Source organism: Eptatretus burgeri, chromosome 2, assembly GCF_056783735.1.
Source record: "Eptatretus burgeri isolate ZD-2024b chromosome 2, Ebu_testis_v1, whole genome shotgun sequence".
Classification (NCBI taxonomy): Eukaryota; Metazoa; Chordata; class Myxini; order Myxiniformes; family Myxinidae; genus Eptatretus; species Eptatretus burgeri.
The window spans coordinates 76,401,525-76,419,024 of record NC_140962.1 but is presented as its reverse complement, the minus strand read 5'-3'; the positions used below and the strand labels follow the sequence as shown (position 1 = coordinate 76,419,024).

Sequence of the window (17,500 nt, the reverse complement as noted above, 5' to 3'; positions counted from 1 at the left end):
CTACCCTTCCAATTGTGCAACAAACAGGCAACAGACGACCTTGTCCAAGGCAACATTTAATCCGCTATCCAATGGACCTCTTTGAGCCAAAAGATGGTAACTGTACTATACTGTTTCCTCATATTGTTTTGGAGAAGTCCAGTGGGTAGCAGATGAATGTCACCTTAGATAAGGTCTGCTCTTGCCAATTTGCAGCAAAATTGTTAGGATAGAACTTGGTAAGATTTTTAGTTGGATGCACCCTTCTTCTTCTTGAAAGAAAGATTACATATATATATATATATATATATATATATATATATATATATATATATACATATATATATACATATATATATATACATATATATATATACACACACACACACACACACACACACACACACACACACACACACACACACACACACACACACACACACACAGTCCACAGACTTCTTCAACTGTGTTTTTGCCACTTGTACAGATATCAAGAAAAATTACACTTTTTACTCTGCAGTTATTCAAGTTGCAAAAATATTTAAATGTATAAAATATACAATTTATTTGAAATATGCACACCATGTGTTCCAATGTCTTAACTTAAAACCTGAATATGCATATTTTGATTTTGAAGTCCCGTGACTAAAAATAAATTCAACACAAAAACGAAATAGGAGATCAATGCTTTACCATAACAAAAAGTTAATGAATGGCATGAACAAAAATGAGATTTAGTAGTTAATGGACAAATCAATTTATTATGGTATTCTAACATGGGAACCCATTAGCTTCAGATGAGATTCCAAACAGGTAAACCAAAATGGATAATATAGTTTATTTAATTGCTACTATAAGATCAATTTAACTTTACCTCAGAGGTTAAAATCAAAATTTATACGATATTACTTTGGTAATCATAATAATAGCAATAATAATAATTGATAATAATGCCACTGGACCTTTCACGAATAATAGAATTTGCCCAGTACCCTGGTCACATGTCAAAATGCTGCACATGTCAAACTGCTGCACAGGTAAGTGACCACCTTTCTTTGTCGCCACCCTTCCTAGTAGTGTATTTAACTGCCGAGGTCCCGTAAATGCTGAGCCTCAAAAGGAAGATCATATTGCATCACAAAAGATGATAATACGCATTGATCTTTAATGGCCATAATTATTCTCACCTTCTTGTGAGGTCAGCTGGGTAACCTTTTTACCCAAGTCTTTCACGAACCGGCTTACCAGGCTCTACTTTCAACTAAAGGCGGCAGGAATTTGTAATTTCTTCAGGATATCTGCGATAACTCACCTATTCTTCAGGAAACACACCGAGGGTTCTTTACGATGCACCAACGACCAGTGCTGACAGATGGATTCTCCATCCTCACATCCATCCGAGGGACGGCGCACCCATTGATGCCTCACCCCGCATTTGAAACACCACGGTTACAGTTTATAGCTGGCTTGTGATTCAAACTCAGGCTAGACAGCTTAATGGCAAGTACACATACCTCTCAACTTTACCCTACCAGCTCACAGAGATAGAACAATAATACCAATACCAACATACCAACAACAATAATAAATCCATTTATAATAATGTGCCTTCATATGCCTCATGACATATGCACTGATAGCGCTGCTGAATGGTGAATGGCTTTCTATTATTACTGGGTGTTTGGATGCAGTTTCTTAGAAGTAATCCGTATATACTGTCCTTGCATTCACATGCGGGAATCACTCAATCCACGATGCAATCCATACAGGTAACGTAACCAACAGAAAAGGTGACAAGGAAAGCAAAATGGCCACTGTGGGGAAATCTTGACAATAAAGGCACTCATAAAATCATGAGCATGTACTCATCACAAATAAGAATTGTTCAACAAAGGGGCAATAAAACATAAACACACACCTTTTCACTTTTAGTATTAGTCTTAACACTGAAATAGCATGCATTACCGATATATAGGCTTTAAACCTCACCACATGAGCCTTACATTCTCACACACCACTGATGGTGTTTTTCGCAGTTGCCAACAATCTCCACATCTTTCTGATTGCATGCTTTGTTTGTCTCAATTTATGGTAAGAGTTTTACATGAGTTGAAGGAATTCTTCAGATCAATGTCTGTCTCCATCTGAGCTTTGTGTAACATTTCAGAAGCCACATATAATTGCAACTATTACATATATATATATATATATATATATATATATATATATATATATATATATATATATATATATATATATATATACACAAATATATATGAATATAAACAAATTCTGATAGAACTCACCATTTTTGTGTGAAAAATGCATATATTAAGGAATTCGAATATCGTTGAACTTGCTTGACAGTTAAGTGTGATATCTTGAAGATTGCCGAAAGGGAATGTATATAGAAAGCCATCCTGAAAGATATATATGAGGCATTCCAAATGTTCAACGAATGAGATATAACAGTCCAAGATGTGCCAAGGTTTTATGTTAGCATGTGTATATATATATATATATATATATATATATATATATATATATATATATATATATATATATATATATATATATATATATATATATATATATATATATATACATACAGATAGAAGTATAAGATACGCACACATACATAGTTGTAGAAAATGCGCAATTCTCTACAACCATAACAATATGTTGGTGAATTGCACAATTACAGCTCTCTTCAGCTTTACATGTATAAGAATGACTTGCAACATTCAGTGAATGTAGAGTCAAGAAAAACATATATGGAGGCTGAGAGTGATCAGTACCTGAACTCTTCATCCAGGGATATATGCGCAGGCTGGCCTCATGTGCTCCAGAGCTCGCTCGCTCGTTGTCTTTGTTCAGGGCTGTTCGACTCCCCGCCGCCTCCTTGTAAAGGCCCTGGGAATATCCCTGCTCGAAAGGCGTGCAAGGCAAGTTGATCGGAGCTCCTGGTGCAGCCAGACCGAAACCGGCACCGTACACCGAGCTGCTTTGCTGGTACAAGCCATTAGCGAGCCCGTATAAGGCAGGCACAGTGGGCGCAGAGTGTTGCGCGAACGATTCTCCTCCGGCGAACTCGCACGAGGGTCGCCGCTCGAGGAGGCTCGCGCCGGGCGTAAAAACCGCCGAGGACGCCGTATATTTAGGGAAAAGTGTGTTCACATAATACGACGAACTCATAATGCGGCCGATGATTTGTTGATGGAGACGAGTCACTGTCGGTTTTACGAGGCCCGGTTGATATATGACCGAAGCCGAGGCCAGATTTACAATAAAAACCCCATCCTCCGCCTCTATCCACGGACTTCTTCAACTGTGTTTTTGCCATGTGACCCTCCCAGGCCAATGGGAATCTGGCGCCTGTGTGATGCCTCGACTTTACCAGTGCCTTCACTCAGGAAAGGCGTTGTTGCTTTTCAGTCCCGTATCGACGATGTCACGTTGTGACTGCACCGTGCGGGAATGTCACGTTCACCCACTCGCACTTAGTCCACGATTGTGCAGACAATGGCTCTGTGACGTGATGAACGTCACAGCAGTGCTCAATTCACCTGCTCAAATGAGGAAGCTGCAGGTAGTCACAAATGCGTGTTTGTCTTACCGAAACATGGCAGGTTGGCTCATGATAATTCTTATTTTGCCTTTGTTCTACAACTTAGTTTCTGGCATGATTGATGAAAAGTTATGGGTTATCCAAATCGAGCCATTGTCTGAACATGAGATCAAAAGAGAAAAGAGAGAAATAGCGGAGGATAAAAGAGCAACAGAGATGTGTAAAGATAAAGTGAAAAGGAAGTATATGAGACAGAAGAATACTATACATAAATATATATATATGTATATATATGTATATATATATATATATATATATATATATATATATATATATATATATATATATATATATATATATACATACATACATATATGTGTGTATATGTGTATATATATATATATATATATATATCTATATATATATATATATATATATATATATATGTATATGTGTATGTATGTATGTATGTATGTATAATGACCGTTTTCACAGCCATTTTTCCCTGCGATGCAGGGGTTGGCTTTTTCTTGAGGCAATGTTTTTTTTATGGCCGGATGCCCTTCCTGATGCCAACACTGGTCGCCCCTTACGACACACAGGGATATGGTATACCTATTTTAACCAGGGCATACACAGGGACCAGTACACTGGTACTTATTTCGCCGACCTCGGAAGGATGACAGGCTGAGTCAACCCCCTGGTGTTAATTCAGCAGCCAATGGGGCTTGAACTCAGGACCCGAGGATCCCAAGTCGCCATCCTTACCACTAAGCCAACACCAGGCGTGTATATATATATATATATATATATATATATATATATATATATATATATATATATATATATATATATATATATATATATATATATATATATATATATATATATATATATATATATATATATATATATATACACATATACACACACACATATAAATACATATATATATATATATATATATATATATATATATATATATATGTATATTTATATATATATATATATATATACACACACACACACATATATTTATATAGATACATATATATATATATATATATATATATATATATATATATATATACATATACACACACACATGCAAGTATAAACACTGATGAGCCAAAACATTACGACCACCAGCCTAATATACTGTTGGTCCTCGTGTGCTGCCAAAACAGTGCCGACCCAGCGAGGCATGGACTCTGCAAGACCCCTGAAGGTGTCCTGTAGTATCTGGCACCAAAAGATCAGCAGCAGATCCTTCAAGTCCTGAAAGTTGTGAGGTGGACCCGCCGTGGATCGGACTTGGCGGTCCAGCACATCCCACAGATGCTCTATCGGATTGAGATCTGGAGAATTTGGAGGCTAGGGCAACACTGTGAACATTTCATCATGTTCCTCAAAACATTCCCGAACAATGTGTGCAGTGTGGCAGGGCGCATTATCCTGCTGAAAGAGGCTATCAGGGAATACCATTGCCGTGAAGGGTTGTTCCTAGTCTGCAACGATGTTTAGGGAGGTGACACATGTCAAATTGACGTCCACATGAATGGCCGAACCCAGGGTTTCCCAGCAGAACATTTCCCAAAGCATCACACTCCCTCCACCGGCTTGTCGTCTTCTCACAGCGCATCCTGGTGACACCACTTCCCCAGGTAAATGACGCACACATACATGGCCATCCATGTGATCTGAAAGAAAACGGGACTCATCGGACCAGGCGACCTTCTTCCACTGCTCCAAGGTCCAGTTCCGCTCATGTGCCCATAGTAGGTGCTTTCGACGATGGACAGGGGTCATCATGGGCACTCTGGCCATTCTGCGGCTACGCAGCCCCAGATGCAGCAGGGTACGATGCACTGTGGATTATGACACATTCCTCCCGTAACCACCATTAAAATTTTCTGTGATTTTGCCACAGTAGACCTTCTGTCGGTTCAGACCAGATGCTACAGCCTTCTTTGCCCCCACGCATCGAAGAGCCTTGGGTGCCCACCACCCTCTCGCCAGTTTGTGGTTTGTCCCTTCTCGGACCACTGTCAGGAGGTACTCACCACTGCTGACCAGAAGACTCCACAAGCCTTGCCGTTTCAGAGATGCTCTGACCCAGTCGTCTGGCCATAACAATTTTGCCGTGGTCAAAGTCGCTCAGGTCATTCATTACTCCTGCTCATTTCTCCTGCATCCAACACATCAACTTCAAGAACTGACTGTTCACTTGCTGCCAAAAAATTCCACCCCTTGACAGGAGCCAATGTAACAAGATAATCAGTGTTATTCACTACAAAGGTCAGTGGTTATAATGTTTCGGCTCATCAGTGTATATACATAAATATAAGTCAACATATAACTATATTTACATATAAATATATACATGTATATGTATATGTATATATATATATATATATGTATACATATATGTATATATATACATGTGTATGTATATGTGCATATATATGTATATATAAATATTTATATAAACATACATATGCGTATATGTATATATATATATATATATATATATATATATATATATATATATATATATATATATATATATATATATATATATATATATATATATATATATATATATATATATATATATATATATATATATATATATATATATATATATATATATATATATATATATATATATATATATATACATACATATAGATAGTTTTATATATATAAACAAACATACAAATGAATATATATTCATATATATATATATATATATATATATATATATATATATATATATATATATATATATATATATATATATATATATATGTGTATGTGTGTATGTGTGTATGTGTGTATGTATATATATGTGTGTATGTATATATATATATATATATATATATTGTTGCGGATTCGCGCCCGCCGGCGTGCTGACGGCCACGTAACTCGAATCGCGGCACGTCGCCCACCGGACGGACAATCCAGTCGTGACCCTCTCGGACTAACGCCGGGAACCAGTCACGGGTGGACCTTTCGGTCTCACCGCGATCGAGCCAATCAGCCCCCGCGTGGGATAGGGTTGCTCGCCGACCCGACCTACCTAAGTACCCACGCGGAGGGTAGACCGGGCGATCGCACCTCGCCGCAGGTCGACTTCGGACACGGGCCACTTAAGCGACCCGTTCCGTACTATCAGAATAACCGAGCGGTGTTATCGTCGACCTCGACGGTTCGATTAATTATCGGGCGTATTCAGCCCACTACCAACCCTTTACGTGAAGCAAGATGAGGATTCAATGGGAGAAATGACGAAGCGAAGCGGGAGAACAGTTCAAGAATAAAGCACATTTATTCGCGGCACACGGGAAGCACACATTCAATTCCACCAAAAGCACACAGAAAAGACGCAATGCAATTTACACAAAAAGCAAATATAAAAGAGAAGACACAATGCAGAGCTAATACCGACTACCGAGCACACGGCAACACTTATACAATTCTACTTCACAGACGGCGCCGACAACACATACCCAAAACCAAGGAAAGAATTCCCCCAAGGATGAGGCGGGCCTGAGGCCGAGACCGGGTCGCGCCTACCCGTCTGGTGATGAGACGCGGAGCGGCGATAGCGCCTCAACTCCGCGGGCCTCGCGGACAGTGTCTGGTAGGGGGTGGGAAAGGGGCCCCCTTGGTCGCACTATCTCAGCGCGGGGGGAAACAGGAGGGGGTTGCTGATGCTCGGGGTATAGAGGATCTTTATTATCCCGCGACGAGCGTCTCCACCTTGGCCAGGTCGCGCTGTCGGCCTCCCTCGGGTGCAGCTTCCTGCACGACGCGAGCACCCCTCGTCTGGTGTCGCCGCCTTTCCACAGCTCCGTCCCCTCCGTTCCGACTCCAACGCACACGACGAGCAGCTCCACCGCCCGCGAAGTCTTGACTCTCTGTTTCCGACTCTCCTACTCTCCTACTCTCCGCCTCTGGACTCTCCGACTCTCCTACTCTCCGCCTCCCGACCTCCTACTCTCCGCCTCTGGACTTTCCGACTCCTTCTTCTGACTGACGAACACGGTCCTTTTATCCCCCCCGTAGCTTCGCCTTTGACCCCCTCCCTTTGACCTTTCACCTCGCTCCCCATTGGCCCGAGAAAAAGTGGGCGTGAAGGCTTTTTGATCCATAAATTTGCATATATCGATCGTCCTGGAGGCGGGGCCAAATCGCCCCTCGCTCACCGATTGGACGGCAAAAAGTGGGCGTGTGTCGTTTTTGATCCGTTTTTGAAGCACAAAATCCGTGATTTTGTACACGCTGTTTGACGCGCGCCCTGCACGAGTCCAACACCGGTACCCACAGCGGGGCAAGAACGGTGGTGATGCTACGGTTGCGAGGTGTGACGTGAAGGTCGTGGCGGTTGTGGTGAAGCGGCGTTGTGGTTGGTGGTTGATGTTGTGATTGTGGTGGTAATCATGGCGGTTGGTCCAAATTAAAGATAGTAAAAGAAAAACGGCTATCCTTAAGAGTCGCAGCACGCATAAATGACATGTATTCCCACTAGACAACGGGTTTGGGCCTAACTACACATATACTTGCCGAGATACCTCACCTAAGGGACCTGAATGGTGGTTTGCGAATTTGGTAACCGCAACACTACCCCCTCCCCTTTTTACAGACTCGTCCCGAGTCGTCAAATTTTCGTGTGCCATCATGTGTAGTTTTCCCCTAGTACATTTTACCTACGGATCCCTGAGTGCGACATTCATGGTATTCGTGTCCCCAAAATAAATAACCTGAGGGCTGCGTAACTATCTAAACAAACTCACTCACACGGACGACTTAAATAAAATTGCCGGCGCTAGACAGACATGCCGGGGGCGCACTCATATTTACAGTACATCTTAACCTTAACTTACAAATTTTACACTAAACCATGGCCCAGGATCATTGAACTCTGCAAAAGAAAAGCAGTTAGCAGGGAGCCAGGCTGCCCGCATGCAGTCTCTGGCTCAAACGATGCAGGTGACAGGGAACGTGGCTGGCTGCTCACACGCAGTCCAAGGCCTTCCCTTTTGAACTGAACGCAGTGAACCACAACGGTGCATGGGCTGCACAACGCAGTCTCCGTGCCAGCTCAAGTGGCACACGCAATGAGCACAACGAATGGATGGATGAATGGTTTGAACACAAACACGGTGCACGGGCCGCCACTGCAGGCCCGTGTTGTAGCTGCCAACAGGGCAGTTCTCGCAGCTTGCAAACTGTTGCTTTTACGATCCTGGCGCACATGGCAATGAACAGGGGGGGGCAAAGCAAAATTGAACGGGGCTGGTGAACATGGGCAGTGGGCATGGCATGGCAAAGGTGAGCAGGCAAACTCAGCCCGCAGAATAAGGCCGCTGCAGGCAAACACAGCCGGCAGATGAACTGGCCGGCACAGGCCTTGAAGTACCACAGCTGCAGATGATCCGGCCGGCACAGGCCTTGCAGCAACACAACAGCTGCCGATCAAGTGGGCCGGCACAGGCCTTGAAGTAACACAGCCAGCAGATGAAGCTGGCCAGCCTTTGCCGTTCAGTGGAGGTTGGTGGAGGGAGTGCGGTGGTGCTGGCCACTTGGAAGGCGGGCTCGGACCTACCTACCTGTCTCCCTCCCAACCTATCGCCTTTGCCTGTCACTGTACATACCCACTCCCTTAATTTGTGAAAAACCAATTTAGCCCCCACTTATTTTTTTTGTTGTTTTTATTTTTACTTCCCCACTATAAATCGTCCCCTAACCCCCTTTATCGTCCTTGTTCGGCTAACCTATCCTGTCACCTAGCCTACTCCCAACCCCTACGTTCCCTTCCCGGAGGGGAATAAGGGAGAGCTAACGTCCTGTGTCGAGGCCCAACGAAGCCTCAGAATGGCCTCCCCAGAGTTCAGCGATCTAACCCAAAGTGGGTCCAGCGGCCCACAACGAGAGCGAGGGGATGGATGGTGCGGAGGGGTACATCTCCTAATCTACCCTAACCATTGAACTGTTAAACTACCCCGGGGCTTTCAACAAGCGCCTCTCGCTTAAACTATTGGTTCTAACAACCCAGATTCCCGTCGCCTGTGTTGGTGTCCTTACAATTTCGGGCCTCGCCCCCCAATTTTCTCTCCGTGCCCTCACACGGTCTCCTGGCTGGGACACGTGGCTCCCTTTAGCAGGCACGACCCTCTGCCGATTCTCCCGCTATGGCACCCCCGGGCACTACACTGCCTCCGAGCCTACCAGCTCCCTAACACCGGGGAGTGCCCCCCATGGCACCTCCCCTGAAACGCACACGTGGCAGGCCGGCCTCCCGGGCCCCTTTCCGAGGGTCACCCGTGCCCACAACACTGCCCACGCGGCTAATGGCGCCCCGGGCCCCCGCACCAAGCAGGCGCACCCGTGCCCACTACTCTATCCCGGCCCCCCATGGGCCCATGGCCTACCGCGGCCGACTAGCCTGGTGCCCGGGGTACCCACTCAGCGATACTCACCTTTCGCAGCCACGCTCCCAAGCCCGTCAACAGGGCTCCTGCACCCCTCCAAATGGGTTTCGAGCCTACATTCCCACCAACAGCAAAACGACCTCCATTTTTCAATTTGACTAACCCAGCTAACTCACTCTACACTGACCCCGGGGGTCCCTTGGGCGGGAGTCACTCCTCCCCCCAATCACTCATCGCACCATGCATTCCCCATTCGCTCCATACACACAGACCCGCTGGCCTCACTCACTCATGTCTCCACCTCACAACTCACCAACTCTTCAACACCCACACCACTGAACTCTGCCATCCTTCTAACTACTTCCCCTAACTAACTCGTGCTCCCACGTCGTCCCTTAAACTACAGCACGTTCCATTTAACACTACGTAGCTAAACTACGTCCCCTCTACACATTCATAAGTCTGTCCATGTCTCCAAATAAATCATTTTATTCCCCAACCTAAATCTGGCTACAATCCCTCTAACTAATCCATTCCACGGACTCCATGAGGACTTACCCCTGCCCCATGAAGTCGGTCTAACTAAGCTAACCCTTCCCCCTAACTAGTTTCCATCCTGTGCCCAGGGTCAAGGGGGTCTTCCACCCTTTGCCCAGGAATCCTGTGCACCCGAAAGTGAGGCTTTTTTTTTTTTTTTTTTTTCATGCGCAGCACCTGCGCGGCAACTCAGAGCTCGCGCACTTTGCACCTGCCCGTGACGTCATGCAGCTGCACGTGTTCCTCGTCCCTCCTTGGACGGTACCATCCGGCAGAGATACCCCTCCTGCCGGATTCCAACCCCACGTGCAGCCATGGCGTCACCGTGCGCATAAAAAAAACACAAGCCCCACGTCTCGAGGGGTTCCCCACGCGAACACATGTGCTTTGCCCGTTGGAGCTTAACACACACGATCGCGTGGAGAACCCGTCCGGTCCAAATCCATTTACCTGCCTAAACTTTGTCCGTCCGCGGGATCGGCAAATCCACCGCTGGCGTTTCCGGACCGGGACTTCACTCTCGCAAGCGAGCACGTGGCGGTCTCGTGTGTTGCACAGCACGAACCGCGTGCTCACTGCTGGGCGAACCCGGCACGGTCCCCGAAACAGCTACAGCCGCTACTCGGCTTTCTCTCCTCTGTCGCCGTCTCCGTCTCCATTCAACACACGCATACCTGCGTGTTACGACGCACACAGTCCACTCCATCACATTCACACGGGGAGACGCGGCTGCGTGCTCCCGCATGCCAACCGACATCTCCCTCTCATACCGCTCTCTCACACACACGGTCTCCATGGCACACAGCGACCTTGCACACGGCCGTTCACTCACGCGTGCGGGGGCACTCACCCGCGGTGCCTCACTCGCACTCCGTGCCTCATCCACACACGCGGGGGCACTCACCCGCGGTACCTCACTCATACACACGGCGACACTCACACACGCGGTCTCTTCCACACACGGTGCCTCACCCACACACGCGGGGGCACTAACCCGCGGTGCCTCACTCACACTCCGTGCCTCATCCACACACGGCGTGCTGGGAAGCACGTACTCCGGCACCATCGCCACCACACCACTCACACGTGGTGCCTCACTCATACTGGCCGTTTCACTCACACACACGGCCTCACTCACACACGGTGCCCCATCCACACCCGGCGTGCTGGGAAGCACGCACTCTGGCACCATCGCCACCACACCACTCACACACGGGGTCGCTTCCACACACGGGGACGCACTCACACCTTGCACCACACACACAGGGACAACCACACTGGGGATTTGTGTCCCCACAAGGGTCTCCAGGGCCTCTACACCCCCCAAGCTCTCCGTGCACCTGTCCACAGCACTCCTCCTCTCAACCTCGCAAAGCACGACCGAACTCACCTGGTCGTGACTCGCCTCAAGGGGGCATACTCCCTCCCCTCGTTCCTGGAGGAGGCCATCCAGGTGCTCGCACTGGGTCTCTACACGCTCCGCGAGCTCACCCCCGTTGTCCTCCACTACCTCCGTGTGTGTGTGTGCGTCACTTACCCCGTCCTCACCGTGCAGTCTCTCCTCTATCGTTCCCTTCCCGGCTACCGTCACTGCCAACTCTTCACCCTTTACCTCCCTTGTCTCCACTATTATTTCCGTTGTCACGGCCTTCATGCCCGCCTGCAGGCATCGGCCCATGTTCTGCGTCTCACCCCGTAGCTTTTTCATTTCTTCCTTCATGTTTGTTTCCATTCCGTTCATTTGTTGTGTATTTGCATCCAATTTTTCGATCATTTGTTTGTTCATGCCTTTCATTTCGTTTTTCATTTCATTTGTCATTGCCGCCAGCATGGCGCATAGCTGGGCCATGTCGGGTGCGCTTGAGTGAGCCGTTTCGGCAGGGGTTGGGGAAGGGTCTTGGTGGAGAGGGGGGGGGAGGTGTCATACACCGCGGCCGCTGCCGCACCCACCTCGGGCTCTGGGTTCAGTTGGGCGAGTCCGTGTTCCTGCACAATCAACATTTCCTGCACGGGAATTCCATCCTGGACCATGGATTCTACATTACTACACATATACATTTCTAATACCCCCGGCTCCCGCTCGCCTTGAGACGCCATCTTGCTTCTCGTGAAGGGTTAATTTAACTCGCTCGTAATTTGGAGGGAATCGGGGGTCCCTTCTCTCACCCCTGGACCGATTCCCGTGAATTTCGCTGGAGACAGGAGAGCCTGTTTTCCTGTTCTCCGATACCAGTGCCGCGAGGAGGGCGATGGATATGTATCGCACGACCTGACACCAGTGTTGGGAATTTCGCGCCCGCCGGCGTGCTGACGGCCACGTAACTCGAATCGCGGCACGTCGCCCACCGGACGGACAATCCAGTCGTGACCCTCTCGGACTAACGCCGGGAACCAGTCACGGGTGGACCTTTCGGTCTCACCGCGATCGAGCCAATCAGCCCCCGCGTGGGATAGGGTTGCTCGCCAAATTCGACCTACCTAAGTACCCACGCGGAGGGTAGACCGGGCGATCGCACCTCGCCGCAGGTCGACTTCGGACACGGGCCACTTAAGCGACCCGTTCCGTACTATCAGAATAACCGAGCGGTGTTATCGTCGACCTCGACGGTTCGATTAATTATCGGGCGTATTCAGCCCACTACCAACCCTTTACGTGAAGCAAGATGAGGATTCAATGGGAGAAATGACGAAGCGAAGCGGGAGAACAGTTCAATAATAAAGCACATTTATTCGCGGCACACGGGAAGCACACATTCAATTCCACCAAAAGCACACAGAAAAGACACAATGCAATTTACACAAAAAGCAAATATAAAAGAGAAGACACAATGCAGAGCTAATACCGACTACCGAGCACACGGCAACACTTATACAATTCTACTTCACAGACGGCGCCGACAACACATACCCAAAACCAAGGAAAGAATACCCCCAAGGATGAGGCGGGCCTGAGGCCGAGACCGGGTCGCGCCTACCCGTCTGGTGATGAGACGCGGAGCGGCGATAGCGCCTCAACTCCGCGGGCCTCGCGGACAGTGTCTGGTAGGGGGTGGGAAAGGGGCCCCCTTGGTCGCACTATCTCAGCGCGGGGGGAAACAGGAGGGGGTTGCTGATGCTCGGGGTATAGAGGATCTTTATTATCCCGCGACGAGCGTCTCCACCTTGGCCAGGTCGCGCTGTCGGCCTCCCTCGGGTGCAGCTTCCTGCACGACGCGAGCACCCCTCGTCTGGTGTCGCCGCCTTTCCACAGCTCCGTCCCCTCCGTTCCGACTCCAACGCACACGACGAGCAGCTCCACCGCCCGCGAAGTCTTGACTCTCTGTTTCCGACTCTCCTACTCTCCTACTCTCCGCCTCTGGACTCTCCGACTCTCCTACTCTCCGCCTCCCGACCTCGTACTCTCCGCCTCTGGACTTTCCGACTCCTTCTTCTGACTGACGAACACGGCCCTTTTATCCCCCCCGTAGCTTCGCCTTTGACCCCCTCCCTTTGACCTTTCACCTCGCTCCCCATTGGCCCGAGAAAAAGTGGGCGTGAAGGCTTTTTGATCCATAAATTTGCATATATCGATCGTCCTGGAGGCGGGGCCAAATCGCCCCTCGCTCACCGATTGGACGGCAAAAAGTGGGCGTGTGTCGTTTTTGATCCGTTTTTGAAGCACAAAATCCGTGATTTTGTACACGCTGTTCGACGCGCGCCCTGCACGAGTCCAACACCGGTACCCACAGCGGGGCAAGAACGGTGGCGATGCTACGGTTGCGAGGTGTGACGTGAAGGTCGTGGCGGTTGTGGTGAAGCGGCGTTGTGGTTGGTGGTTGATGTTGTGATTGTGGTGGTAATCATGGCGGTTGGTCCAAATTAAAGATAGTAAAAGAAAAACGGCTATCCTTAAGAGTCGCAGCACGCATAAATGACATGTATTCCCACTAGACAACGGGTTTGGGCCTAACTACACATATACTTGCCGAGATACCTCACCTAAGGGACCTGAATGGTGGTTTGCGAATTTGGTAACCACAACAATATATATATATATATATATATATATATATATATATATATATATATATATATATATATATATATATATATATATATATATATATATATATATATATATATACATATATATATATATATATATATATAGCCTGGTGTTGGCGGAGTGGTTAGGGTGGCGGCTTGGGATCCAATAGGTCCTGAGTTCAAGCCCCATTGGCCGCTTGAATAAATATACACCAGGAGGTTGACTCAGCCTGTCATCCTTCCGAGGTGGGCAAAGTGAGTACCAGTGTACTGGTCTGGTGTATGCCCCGGTTAGAATAGGTGTACCCTATCCCTGTGTCGTAAGAGGCGACCAGGGTTGCGTCAGGAAGGGCATCCGGTGTAAAACCTGTGCCAAGTCATTATTCGGATCATAACGGATGTTCGGCTGTGGCGACCCCTAACGGGAGCAGCCGAAAGAAGAAGATATATATATATATATATATATATATATATATATATATATATATATATATATATATATATATATATATATATATATATATATATATATATATAAATATATATTAATTAAAATATAAATGTATATGCTATATGTGTGTTTATATATATATATATATATATATATATATATATATATATATATATATATATTTATATATATATATATACACATATACACACACACACACTCATATATATATATATATATATATATATATATATATATATATATATATACATATACATTTATATTTTATTTAATAAATATACATATATATGCACACATATATACATATGAAGACCACAAGGGGAAAACCAGAGCTGTCAGGATAAGTCAATTTTGAAGAAACTGAAAAACAAAGTTTCAAGACTTTGGTGGACTGTTTAATAACTGTCATATAGATTTATTTTCCAGTAAAAGGAAGAGTGATCATTGGCCGATCAAATTCAGCATGTCGCATTTGCCAAGCTTCTGTGTTATTTAATTTAAGAGCAAAGAACGAATCAATGTTGCAAACTGACATCACTGGTTATTCCCTTGTTTAATAATTGCCATGCAATTTTAACCCAGGATGTGTAGCAAATTCATGCTTGTTGGTTATTAGCAGACAAAACATGACTTCGGTGATCACAGATTATTCTTTTCCACATTAAACGGTCATTGTTTTTTTGTTTGATTGGTGTTCAACGCCATACTCAAGGGTATTTCGCTTATATGACGATGGATTCTCCATTTCTTACTCCGTACTACTTAATATGATGGAAAACTGGGAGGAAACCAAGGATAAACCACCCCCGCGATAGCCAAAGTCACCTCATGTGACTCCCTCATATACCTACGCAGGTTGATTGGGCGGTGGGTACATCGAATGAGGATGGGTAATCAGACGCGCTAACCATTAAGCCACGGCGTGGGTCCCATAAAAGTCACAATAAAGGTTTGACCAGGCTTGAACCACGATATGCACCAACTACAGAGCCCATGATATAACCAAAGAGGCCATTGTAGTGCTCAGAATTTATGCTGTGAAAGTTTTGAACCTTTCAATTTTTAATTTCTCAACTCTGAATATTATGGTGGAACAGTTAACATGAATGAAAGGGAGATAACCAGGAGTAAAGTACTGACAACTCTGGGTTTCTACTTGTTCAGCTTTGACAACACTTGTTTTTTCATTGCATGGCTAAACTTTATACCATATAAATTATGTGACACCCTGGTTATTTGTTAAAGTAATATTGTGAGAGGAAATCTTATGTTGCCAACTATTGGCAGGTGCAATAACCCTGAAATTTATAAAAAGTGACATCTCTGGTTTTTCCCCTTGTGGTCTTCATATAGAAAAAAAAAATATATATATATATATGCAACATTTTTATGGATATACATAACATTTTTATGTGACTATCTCGATGTATATATATATATATATATATATATATATATATATATATATATATATATATATATATATATATATATATATATATATATATATATATATTCAAAGTACACGAGCTCGAACCGGGGCATACACCAGACTTTGTGAACAGTTAAACAAGCACATTTATTGCACACGGATACATTTATGATACAAGCACATATGCAGTCAGAAATGCAAAACACTAACATGCACGTATACAGAAGAAAAGCAAAGCAAAAGGTGCTACGACTGTCTATAAGCAATTATGTACAGTCACTTACACAGTTTTACTTACGGGACTCGGCGCCACAACATACATTCAAAGAAAAAGCAAGAAAAGACCCCCTCATAGACAAGGGAGTCAGACTGGGCCCGTGGGCCTAATGCGCGTGGAACCTGGATGAGCGGCCAGGTCCACGAGACTGAAGGGTCTTACCCTCGCCCTCGTGGCACGATGGCGGGCAAGCCGCGATGTCAGCGTAGCTGCGCCTGGCTTTGTGCCCCTGGCGTGGTCGGTGAGCTCTCTCCGACGCTCCCCATCTGCCTTTCCCGTCGGCTTCGAGCTCCGTCTCCCGACTTGACTGATCCGCCGACACTGCACTCGACTTGACTGCCCCGCCGACACTGCACTCGACTTGACTGCCCCATCTCCCAATTCTCCAGACTGCCGACACCAACACACTGCAGACTTGACTGCCCCGTCTCCCACTTCTCCAGACTGCCACTCCACCGACTCCAGACTTGGCTGCCGCGACCGACACACTTGACTGCTGCCACTCCACTGCCCACTTGACTGCCGACACTCCGTCGCTTCCACTTGACTGCCCCGAGCTGTGCCGTGCTCGCACTTATATAGGCCGAGGGAGGAGCGTATATGCAAATTTCTGGATCACAGCTGCTTCGGAGGCGGGGCTACACCACCTGATGCTCAGTCATTGGATGGATGAAAAGGGGGCGTGAAGCATTCCTGATCCGCTTTTCGAGGCGAAAGGAACCCATTCACAACCCATGGTACGACGTGTGGTAGAAAGGCAGAAGTGGTGGGA

At 46.2% G+C, this 17,500-nt stretch overlaps 2 protein-coding genes across 5 annotated transcripts in view; one reads left to right on the top strand and one right to left on the bottom strand.

Annotated features, from left to right (window-relative positions):
• Positions 1-3,320, bottom strand: part of LOC147032370 (homeobox protein Hox-B7-like) — a 4,544-nt gene extending 1,224 nt beyond the window's left edge. The window contains exon 1 of the mRNA XM_085869935.1: positions 2,778-3,320. Coding sequence (XP_085726061.1) covers positions 2,778-3,174 — 397 coding nt within the window. The 5' untranslated portion in view covers positions 3,175-3,320. The remainder of the gene's footprint in view (positions 1-2,777) is intronic.
• Positions 1-17,500, top strand: part of LOC147032367 (uncharacterized) — a 284,195-nt gene that overhangs the window by 97,342 nt on the left and 169,353 nt on the right. The window lies entirely within an intron of this gene.